At 34.5% G+C, this 12,214-nt stretch overlaps 2 protein-coding genes and 1 long non-coding RNA gene across 4 annotated transcripts in view; 2 read left to right on the forward strand and 1 right to left on the reverse strand.

The window, feature by feature from the left end:
* LOC113219017 overlaps positions 1–8,928 on the forward strand; it is a 45,142-nt gene extending 36,214 nt beyond the window's left edge. The window contains exon 3 of the long non-coding RNA XR_003305364.1: positions 8,853–8,928. This is a non-coding gene — a long non-coding RNA (uncharacterized LOC113219017). The remainder of the gene's footprint in view (positions 1–8,852) is intronic.
* The window catches only part of LOC724356 (RING finger protein 17), a 203,393-nt gene that overhangs the window by 82,447 nt on the left and 108,732 nt on the right, over positions 1–12,214 (forward strand). The gene's annotated exons all lie outside the window — the stretch shown is intronic.
* Positions 2,920–12,214, reverse strand: part of LOC411343 — a 106,879-nt gene continuing 97,584 nt past the window's right edge. Inside the window, exon 3 of the mRNA XM_026443033.1 lies at positions 2,920–4,266. Coding sequence (XP_026298818.1) covers positions 4,010–4,266 — 257 coding nt within the window. The 3' untranslated portion in view covers positions 2,920–4,009. The remainder of the gene's footprint in view (positions 4,267–12,214) is intronic.

Below are 12,214 nucleotides of genomic sequence, written 5' to 3' on the forward strand. Positions count from 1 at the left end.
ATATACTTTGAGTAGCGGTCAAAATAAAATGAAAATAAGTCAGTTTCTAATTTTAAATTATATTATCGAAGTGACGTTCAAAAAATTAACATGTTATTCATATACTCGTCTCTCGTTTACAATTTTAGTATCATAAACCCGCAGTTAAAGAGTTAATGTGTTTGAAAATTGACGTTCGAATTATTCTTTCCGTGAATCGATAATTTTCTTAATATTTCTGGAGGGTGATTCCAAAGTGCAGAGAAACAAAGTTTTCCTCGATTCGACTCTTTGAATGCGTAAATTTTACGTATCGAAGATATCCACATTCGTTTTATATTTATCTCATTCATATTCTCACAAATAGATCATGCAAGTACTTTAAATCTAACAGAAAATGGTTAATCGAACTCGTGGGGGGACGAACGAACAACGTAGATTAAAATAAACCAAATGAAGTGTAGTTAGTGCAGCAAAGTAACTTTATAATTAATTTCAAGATCACAAGCCTCGCCACATAATAATAAAATCAAAATTCGAACTCGATCTCCTTGGACAGCTCCCGAAAAAATATCCAAAGCAAATTTTTACCCCACCCTCCCTTCCTCAATTTTCCATCATTATCCGCTTAATCGCGTTAACGTCGTTTCTGCCATGATAAATCGAATTCGCTTATTAAATCACCGCCTGATAATCGAGCGACCGGATAATTCCCTCCTTCTTTCCTCTCCTTTCCTTTCCTTCCTTTCCTTCCTTCCTTCCTTCCTTCCTCCTCTTTGATTAACCACACTGATAAACCCTGAATTATGCAAACGTTATCGCACCCTCGATGCCTTTGAATCAACCGTGGAAACGCGAGAGAGAGAAAGAGAGATGAAGAGGAGAAGCATCCTCTCGAGAGAAGTATAATTGAGAGGGAGGGATTCCAGTGGCGGGAAACGAATTAAAATTCAAAACGGCGCGCGCTCCGTCGCGTGAAATTTCCCGCGTTTCGTTCGAAACCTCGAAATGACGGGATCACCGTTGTTGCTTTTTTCATAAAAGTCCCAGAGCGGATTCATTTCGTGCGTGGATGATACAACGCGTGGAATGATGAATGATGAATTATTATACGGAGGAAAATCCGTAGGAAAATAGGGGCGGTGTGGTGGATTGTTTCGAACGGGGAGGGGGAGGGTTTCGTCGAAACGAGGTTGATTTTCGATTTGATTATAAACAAGTGGCGTGGTGGTGCGTGATTTCACGGTTCGTGTAATTGGCGGGGATATTTTTATTAATCGATCGTTCTTTTTTCGTTAATCGTTTTTTAAACGCCTCTCGGACGGTTTTCCCTCGGCGAGAATCGTTTTTGTTTTCCATTGCCCGGTCTTATTCATTCGTATGGTGGATTTTGAAAAGAGAGAGGGAGGGGATCTAACTCTAATTTTGAGAGTTCCGATTTTTATATTTAAACGAGCTATTTAAAAATGATCTTGTAACGATCTAAATTAAAATTAGGTTCAATGATTGTCTTTTATCGATTCTTGATGAGGAATTAATGATTGTGGAGATTGTTGGGGATGTTGGGGATGGAAGAATGTGTCGAGATTCCTTTGTGGAGAGTTGTGGCGGAGGGTAGTTTGTTTCGTTACAGGAGTTGAGTTTCTGTTCTGCGTGTGCTGGAACTTTTGAGGCTCTGGAATTTCTAAAATCTTTTTTCTTTTTCTTTTTCTCTCTACTGCATTACATTCGTGAATCTCTCAAGTTCTTCCAAAGATTTATTAAATTTACTCGCAACTTTTTCTTTCTTCTTTTCTTTTTTTCAAAATTCAGATTTTGAATTGTTGAACACGTTTTCTCAGTCTCGTTGATTTTCAATTTTATCAACTCACGAAAATCTGATTCAAAAAATTATTGTACAGAATTTTAACATATCTTCAACATCTCGACAAATTTTCAAATTCATCGTCGTTTAGACTCGCTCATCTCAAAATTAAGAAACGCTATAACTTGGTTTAATCGTGGATTTGATCACGAATCGGCTTGTCACGCTCTTCGAAAAAAAAAAAAAGAAATCATTCTATCGAATTCCTTTCGACGTTCCTTTCGTATCCCCGAGACAAAAAGGCGATTTCGTTATTCCAAGATATCCCCTTTTCACCTCCGATCCGGCTTAATCGCTGGCTCGTGCACGCCTCGTAAATGGAGCGAGCGGCCTTCCACCGTTTTCGCATCCGTCCCTCGAGCCCTCCCCTGCCTACCTCGGTGAATGGTAAAAGCCACGTACAATAATCTCACCTGCCACGTGGGAGAGCGTGCAAGAGTTGCGCCACGTCGATGATCGATGATTCAACCGAGATCATTTTTTATTTTTTTTAATCTCGATTGTCGTTTTCTCGAGTGGGGAGATATTGAAATTTGTGTTATTCGCAATGGATGGAACTGTCTCACGAATTCTGATTTTTAGAAAATGCGAGGAGGAATTTTATTTTGAATCCAAAGAATCGCACGATCTTTAGATAATTCTTCTTTCTTGGGTATAAATGTATCTTCGATTATTACTGATGTGAAAAAGAGAAAAAAAAATGGATTAGATTTTTATTACTTTTTACAGCGAAGTTGTGATGGAACTTTACTTAACGTTCGTTGTGATCTTCTCTTTAGTTTTCCAGCGGTCTTGCGAGATAGGGAATAAGAGGGATTGTAAATTGGACGTTGAAGTAATGGGTTGAATATTGAAGTTGGAAATAGTTTTTATTTTAATTTTTGTTTCGTTTTATTTTTTTTTGCGCGGGATAAGTTGGTCGAGATTTTTCTCATCTATCACGTTTAATCACGCTAGATGGCGCGACGGAGTTCGGGAAGTTTAAAGGATTCATTAAGATCCTTTCTAAGGAAAGGAAAGGTTGTGTGAGGTTCGTTGAAAGATTGATGAGGAGGTAAATTGAAGCTCGTTGCAGAAAGGTTTGAAAAATTCGTTTACTTTGTTTCTTAATTGTAGCTACATAGCTTAGAGATCTCTCTAGGATCGCGTTTCCAAGAAGCTTTGGATTCGATTCGTGTCTTCTTCCTTTTTCTTCCTCTCTCTGTCGCTGAATCTATAGTTTTCCAAAATGATCTTGTATCAATTTATTAACAACGATATTTCAAACAATATTTATTCTATCTTCTTAGATGAAGAAAGGTATTCGAGAATTATTTTCCTTTAACTCGAATCTTTCTCGAACCTTCAATCTAGAAACGGCTAGAAAATTTCTAAATTTTCCTTAGTTCGAGCTCTTACTTGTCAGAAAATCGTTCATAGATCAATTTTATATTAATCGATTCGTCGATATTTTAATTTGAAGAAGGGAGAAATTTCCAGTTTTTTTCCCCCGAGAGAGATTTTAACCATTCCCCCAAAGACCAAGCATACTTGAGCATACTTGGTTACTTGGGAAGATTGCGGATACGCTTATTTCAATGGATTCGAAGCAATTCCAGGAAACCGTAACCGCGTTCGTTAACTCAATTTCATCCTAAGGAAGACCATGCGATCTTTCGCGTGCATCTATACGGACGGATGGCCAATTACCCGGGACTGTACGGCTTCTTGCTTATTTTTTTTCTTTCTTTCTTTCTTTCTCCAACACGTATCGCGACGCGTGTGCAGGAAAAAGAAGGAAACAGATACTCGGTGATTGGCGAGCGACTGTAATTTCACTTTGATATTAGACCGTCGGTGATCGCCGGTAGAAAAAGGAATTGATGGCCGTTATTGAGAGTGGGGCCTGGCTCCGTGATACGTGAATGTTAAGCGGGTTACTCGGCAGTGGTTTAAAAGAAACCGGTATTATTGCGTAGATAGTTGGATTCTTCAACTTTCATGATGTAAGGGAAGCAAGTTTTTGCGAAAGTTTCGAATCGTTAATTTTCAATTTCAAATGTTGTGCGTGTTGCACAACAATTTTTCTATAAACCTTTTTTTTTTTTCACTTAGTTGAAACGAAAAACTGACTCCTCCTCGACAAATTAAATTAACCCTCGATCGTCCAACTCTAATCTGACGATCTTAAAGGGAAAGGGAAGCTGATGATGATCTCGATCTGCAATTTTCCCCTGGCGTTACATTTATCCCTGGCGGAACATCCCGGAAGTGGGAAAACGCGGGTCGGCCAATTGAACGGCCGATTAAATTAGATGGCTGGGGTGGGTTGCGAGCAGCAACTGTTCCTTGAGCTTGTTGCCCGCTGCATCTTGCTCGCCGCCTGCTAACTTCGTTCGCCGCAGGGATGAAGTACCCGTTGATTAGACGCCGCGCTGTATATCCTGTACGCAGAAAGTAAGTAACAATGTATCGGTTGTACGGAATACGATGATAGTTCGCAAGGGATGATCGTTTCGCATTATCGAAAATGTAATGCTCAAGCGTTATCAATTATCAAAATTACACGTGAGAAGAAATAATACCTTGATAAATTTATTTATAATAGAAAGATTATTGTTGCACGTGTGGAAAACTCTTTTCTAAATATTTTATATAATGAATGAATAGTGTAAATATTAAAATGGATAAAAATTTATAATGAAAATTGTAAAAAATTACTCGCAGAAGCGAAACCAGCCAGTCAACATCAGCAATCTCCTCACCTTTTCTAAATATTTTATATAACATTGAATATGATTCCATTTTGAAATTATTTGTAAACGCAAAGAAATGAATAGTGTGAAATGGATAAAAATTTACAATGAAAATTGTAAAAAATTACTCGCAGAAGCGAAACCAGCCAGTCAACATCAGCAATCTTTTCTAAATATTTTATATAACATTAAATATGATTCCATTTCGAAATTATTTGTAAAGAAATGAATAATATAAATATTAAAATGGATAAAAATTTACAATGAAAATTGTATCAAATGGGAATAAAAGATATAAAAAAAAAAGGAAAGATCCCAAGAGATTCGCTCGTTTCGAGCGAGGTAGAAGCGAAACCAGCCAGTCAACATCAGCAACCTCCTCACCTTTTCCACTGGCCAGTTTGATCGACTAAATTGTCGGCGGGCTGTCAGTAACACTTGGCGTGTTCCTTGCATCCTCCACCTCTCGAGAGGGGGAGGCGTTCATCAACCACCTTCGAGATCGTCCCGGTTACCACTCGTTGTTGAAATTTGAATTCTCCTCGATATATCCAATTGGTGAAATTAGTTTACAGACATTTGGATGGTTTGGTGAAGGGCAGAACGTTTCGTGTTTTGTAATTCTCCGCGAATTCCGTTCATTATACCCGGTTAGAGGGGATGGCATAGTCCTCTTTATCGATGATGGTTCGCTGTTCATTGATGTGGAAGTGTGGTTGAAGGGGGGAGGTTGGTGCATAAAATTTCTCGCTATTTTTCCTTTCGTTGTGTTCATCTAGGATGATGATAATATTTGGATAGATAGATTTTAGGTGTTTTATTCTTTTTTAATCGTAGAACATAAATAAATATATTTGAAACGATCTCAGATTTCGAGTTTATATATTTGAAATATTATTCGAATATTTCTGTTTTTCTTTTTCTCTCCTTTTTATATATATGTATATACTTTCTTCTATGTTATACGTCTCGAGCTTTCTTACCCGAGATGGAGTAAAAAGATTTTGAAGAGGACATCAAAAGTATCAAAAGATGTAATGTAATTTATCCTCGCAAGCTTTGAGAAGCAAAACCGGTGTTATTTATTTCGTTATAACAAATAGCGCGAAGGAAATGATTCCTAACTCGATGAATACAGTTTCTTTTTTTCAAATATCATTTTTTTAAAAAAAGAGAGAGAAAAGAAAAGAGAAATTTCATATATTTTTTTCTTCTTCTATAAAAGTAGAAAAATTTTTTTTTTAGATGATCTACAATTCAATTTGTTCGCGATTGGATGAATAAAATTTTAATACCCTTCAAGCTAGCAAATTAATTCGCAAATCCAATATCATCACGTACATTTGGAACTATATCTCGATATTTTGATATTTTGAACGTAATTCAATATGTTTGTAAATTAATCGTAAAATAAAACCGGATTTTCGATTTCGTTATTATTTTATTAAATATTCGGTCCAATGAAATTTCGATGCCCTCGAAAATTTAGTTTGCGCGTAATATACACTTATTATTACACGTAGTACATCGAAACAGGGTGTATTATTTCGATAATGAAAACGGTGGTGATAGACGGTGATATTTGAAATCGTTTATCGCGTCTACGATGGAAATTGAGACTCGTGAAGAATGTAAAAAGAAGAAAGAGAGAGAAAGAAAAAAAAATTGTTACAAGCGGAACGGGTTATTTAATTGGAATCGAATATCTGAATGAATAATCTGAAGGTGAAAATTATTCCATTTTTTCTTCTTTCTTTTTTTTTTTTTTTTTTTTTTTTTCTTTTTCTTCATTCGTACCGTCGTCACGGTATTCGCGATGGGATATTTTAATTACACGTCCTTCATTTCTTTTATATACTCCTTGCTTGCTTGCTTGCTTGCGGTAATTTACACTCGGTTGCACCACCCTCCTCATGATATTTCTTAAGGTTACGTAAAAAAGCATCGCGCGTTTCGTGTTAACAACAATCAAGAATATATGTAACGTTAATATTTTAATTCCCGATGCTGATTAAAATTTTAAATTAACTTTTATTCAACTTTTGATGTGTAATTTAATTGGATGAGCGTTTTAATTTTCATATCATCCGTTGATTAAAATTTCCCAGTTAATTATGGATCTGTAAATTAATTTACAGAACAAAGTTTATTTAGTAATTATTTAACACCGTGTTCTCTCTCTGTATCGATCGATCGAAATCGCGAATAACGAATTATTTTCCTCCATTTTCTTCGATCCTTCTCAATTGATCACTTAATATATCGTTATATTTTTTAAGAATATGTTACATACATTTTTTTGTATTACTTCTCGTCGCGAGGTAAGATATTCGAACGAGTTAATCGAAGCGAGAAATTTTCAAAAATTGTAATATCACGGTTTGGACCCGTGTCGTACGAATTTACATACGATTTATTCGAACGTTTCAACTTCTATCTAACGTTGCACCTCGCGTTTCCACGCCTCCTCCTTTCGAGTATCGCCTTAAAGGAATATCGAGTTATGAACTTTCGGTGTACTCACCGTCCCACGCTCTATTTCTTGTATCCAGTTTAAAATTTCGAGTTTCCTAGGAATTTTTACATTTTCCTCAACAACAATCCCTTCCCTTCCAAATAAAATATTTTACCTTCGACTCGTGAAAAAGTGAAAATGCGTGTACGTTGGGAAAATATATACATATATATTGGAAATAAATCATTATTTCGAAATTAAAAATGTGAAATCTGATTAGTAAATCGATGGCTCGGTAAAAAGTGAAAGGGATTTAGAAAAAATGGAATACACTTTGCAATGTGTCTTCTTATTCTCATCTCTGATCGATAAATAGATGAGGGAAAAATAAAAGATATAAATATATTCTTTCGAATTTTAATAGAATCGTCGTATTTTTTCAAAATTTTAAATTTTTCCTTCGACCATTCTTTTTTAGCGAGTAATTGTGAGAAATAAAATGCAAAATTTCTGCTCGATTCGCTATAATTTCGAATTCGATCATGGTTCCGGAAACCGATCTAACGATCCACAAAGACGAGAGTAACTGCGCGCATCAGAATCGTCAGAGAAACTCCGTGTTCCAACTGTGGAATGAAAAGAGAGATTCTTGGTGTATCGCGAGACAATTGAACGCCCTGTGTCGCGTGTGCTCGTTATCCATGCACCGTCTGCCTCGTCGTCGCAGTTGGCCGACCAATTAAAAGTTCCGTCTTCGAGAGATCGATTACCTTACCCGGGCTTTAGCCTTTTAGAATTTGTTCGCGAATGATCGGATGACGAGGCGGAAGTTTTTCTTCTTCGTTGTCGCTTGGAAAACTGTTGATGATTTCCAACATGTTCGAAATGTGCGTTCAAACAGGTTGAAGAAAGAAAGAAAGAAAGGGAAAAAATGAAAGTTTGTTAATTTTTTTAAATTAGAATGGAATTTGATAAAAAAATCGAGGTTGGCAAGAACAGTTCAAGGTTTGTTCTTTCAATATATTCTTTTTTAATCGTTGTGTGGAATAATTTATTTTCTCAAATAGTTTTAATGTTTCTATATATATATAGAGTATCTTCTTGTTTTAATTCGATCTGCTAATTACGCAAATCCAAACGAGCGTTAAAACGATCGAGCACGTGTTCGAGAGTAATTCCAATGGAATTTCTGATAAAATATATAACGTGTGTCAGTAACATTTTTCTTTCTTTTTTTTTTCTCGTTTGTTAAATATTTCGCGAGAAGATTAAGGCGTGAGAAGGATCGATCGATCAATAGGATTACGAAATATTTATCGTTTCTCTGTCCGTGAGGAAAAAATTTAAAAAAAAGAAAACAGAGAATCGATGGAAAATTAAAATTCGTGATATTTTATTTTTATTTTTATTTTTAATCGAAGAATTTTGATGTAAAATATCGTGGTTTTTGAGTTATTTGATTTTATATAATATTTTTGAAATTAGGGATTCGTCTTCTCTGTTTTAAGAACGCAAAAATAAAGTTTCAAACGTTTAATTGAAATCGTCCCTTCAGAAGAGCTGAAAGCTTTTATTCCCATTGTATTATTCATTCTCTTCTATTATTGAACATCTAAACTTCTTCTTTGCAGCTAATTATAAAGTTTCTTATTTTCCTATGGATAGAAGCAAAAAAAAAATCATTTAATATTCTAATCAATATTAATTTGCAAGTAAAGAAAATTTTTCAAATAAAATTTGTTTCTTCTCATATAATATTCAAGTAAAATTCAAAATTTCTTTCTCTCAAACTAACGTGTCTTTTCTTTTTTTGTTTCAGGTATGTATCTTACAACACTGACCTAATAATCTACTAGAAATGACACGTGGTAAAAATGGTAAGAGTATCTCTAGTTTTTAATCTTTTATTTTTTTATTTTTTAATTCATTGACAATTTTCAATGATATTTATCTTGATACTAGAATTAGCAAATCATTATTAAAAATGTGCAAATGCTTTCAATGAAATTAATATCAATTTCTGTGCAAATTATGTTATTATAATAATTTTAATCGTATATGACATTTTTAATAATCTTTGCTAATTATATTTTCCAATAAATTTCACAACGAAATTTAGAAAAATGTCCGCTTTTTCGCGAAAATTCTCAACAAGTTCTCAAAATTTCGTCAGGAAAACTGTATAATCGGTTTAAGTTAAGTTAAGCTGAAGATGTATAAAGGGAATATAGTACAACGCATTAGAATTTCATCGTGAATTCCGGCGCACAGTTATCCGCCATTTGTCTGCCGTCATTCGAACGTGTGTCGATGAGTTGAGAAATTCAGTTCGAAATGCTATCCTTAGACGGAAGAGTGAACTTTCGGTCTCTCGTGCCATACGAGCTCTATAAGTTTCGAGCTGATGATCACGCTCGAAAACGTTGTCTCGCTTTCGAAGAAACTCGGATAGGACTTTAAAATTTTGTATTATTCATTTCGATTTATATTATTTCTCGAATGCTTTTACATTTGGAATTTTTGTAATCGCTCACAAGTAGAGATAACAAGTATTTTGAATTTGTTGAGTTCTTAAAACAAAATTTTTCGTATTTATTAAATGATATCGGTTAGATTTATTAGATTCTTTTTTTTTTTATTTTATTTTATTCATACTTGGAGACGACAAAGATCTTCTGAATCTTCGTTCTATGTAAATTTCACGAGAACGGTTACTCAATCATGTCCCCGAATTCCCGAAGAAAGTGGTAGAAACCGTGTCTTGCATAAACCACATGCACTATCCTTGATTAAGAGACACATCTTCCGGGCATAATAAATCCGTGTATAATATATGAGACGGATATGTAAGTAAAAGAAAAAACCTTTGAAAATTGAACAAGAAAAGAATTCCTTTTTTTTTTTTCAAGAACGCTAGTAGTACAAGTCAATGATTTCAGAATTCGAATTCGATCGATCATAATCTCAAAACACAGATACTTTTCGAGAAAAGTTCATTTTTAAAATTAAGTTTAATTAGTTCTTTTTTCCATTATTTCTGTTTATTCAAAATTTCAAACACTTTGCAATTCTACTTTTCATCCAACTTTCACGCGTCCCTCGTAAAAATTTCCTCTTCGGTTTTCTTCGCGGTTCGACCAAAATTTTTATTTTTCTGTTGATGGATCGTGCGCGCCGGATTAACCGGATTCGCTTGTAAAAATTCGACCAGCTTTGGAAAACTTTCCAACCCTTTCTTTCCTCGCCTTCCCTCCTTCCCTTCTCCTTTGCTTTCCTCCTCGAGCTCCTATCCTTACACCCAGAATGCTCAAATGTCCCGAAAGAAGATTGCTATTCGTCTTCCTTCCGGATCCAATATTTCCTGCTTTCGTTAAAATGCTTTCGACTCGTTTTTCACGAGATGGATATTTCGCGTCGATCACGCGTCGCACGGTTCTCATACAAAAAGGAAAATCACATGTTTCCAAACATACAATTTATTAGCCTTTTTTTTTTTCTTTTTTGCTTTAAGGTACATTTTTTGTTAATATCTTTTTATTTATAATTGTGTGAAAAGAAAGAAGATTTGATCGATTTATTTTCTTGATATTTTTTCAAACCACGAATTTCTTTTTCGAATATAAAAAAGATCGTCACCTTTTTTTTTTTATGACAGTGATAGAATATCTTTTTGGAAATGTTACGTTTTGGATAAAAATAATTGTAATATCAAAATGTATAAAATATTTGCCATTCTCGTGTCGCGTTTCTCTTAAATAATAATAATAATAAATAATTTAAAAAAATTTACGAAAAGAGTTTGGAAATTGGGAAAGAGTCACATCAATTCTGTTTGATTTTCGTCCGATAATAAATATTCTTTCTGCGCAGGCATTAAGACGAAACGTTTGTGCCCTCGAACACTTAGCAACCCCTGCGTTCGAGGGGTGAAAATACATCGATGATCGTTATATATTTCAACGATGAGTTGCCACTCGTAGCTGCTTTTGCTCGTTAAAAAAATATAAATCGGGATCCTTCTCTCGTGAGGGAGAAATTCCGCTTTTTACATTCGAGGGGAGGGGTGGATGGGGAGGGGAGGGCTAAAGTATCGTAATAATTGATTCGAGTGGATGCTCTAATTGTAAGTGGAAATTTTATCGCCAACATATCAAATTCAAACAGAAAATATCAAAGTACAAAGGAATTATTACTTTTGTATAAATTCACTTTGTTTTTTTTTTTCTTTCTTTTTTTCCTTTTTTTTTTAATAATAATAATTAATTAGATAAATTCGAGTGTCTCCTCGAAATTGTTTATTAGCCAGAGAAAACAAAAATTAGGAAACAAAGTGAAGAAGAGATGGAATTCAAAAATTTTTTTTTCTTCCATTTCAATAGTAATTAATATATTTCATTTTAATTTGAACAGCTTTTCGAATAGTTGAAAAATAAGTAACAAAAGGGTAAAGGGAGACAAGTATCGATTAAAAAAATAATGATAAAGAAATAGATCGTAGAATTTATTAGAAATTATTTCGAACAGGTATATTCCAGACGGATGAATGACGAAATTTCGAACGTATTCGATCGTATCCACAGTTGCGCGTCGTATTACCAAGCAAATCCGCTTTCGAAACACGTGGCAATTATTAATGTTCTCCATTAGGTGTTATCCCAGATTGAACGGAAAAAGAAAAAAAAAAAAAAAAAGAAGGGGTAGGAAAAAATTATCCCTGTCCGTATGAACGAATCATCAACGCTTAATTCCCTTAATATAATTCCGGGAAAAGGGGTATTTTGTCTTGATCTCTGGCAGGGGAGCTCATCCTAGATGTCATTGCAGAGAGACGAGATTTATAAATTGTGACGAACGAATATATATTTTTATTTCAACTCTTCGATATTATTTATTCAACGATGAATTAATAACCAAGGGAGAATTTTAATAGAATTTTTAATGGAAAGTAGAGTGAAAAATGAAGCGAACTTCGATCTTTTTTTAACGAGTGTTTCAGAATTTCAGAAAGAAACGCAAGATATTTATTTCACGCTCCGTTAATTTTTATATATTAAGAAATGTTGTAGAGAGTTGTGGTCTGAATCAAAATTCTCACGTGGAAATATATATATATATTTCTGAATTTCTGAAACGTACGACGGCTTCTTGAAACTCGATTCCAAACTTCACCTTTACACAGAG

Source organism: Apis mellifera, linkage group LG9 (assembly GCF_003254395.2).
Source record: "Apis mellifera strain DH4 linkage group LG9, Amel_HAv3.1, whole genome shotgun sequence".
Taxonomy (NCBI): domain Eukaryota; kingdom Metazoa; phylum Arthropoda; class Insecta; order Hymenoptera; family Apidae; genus Apis; species Apis mellifera.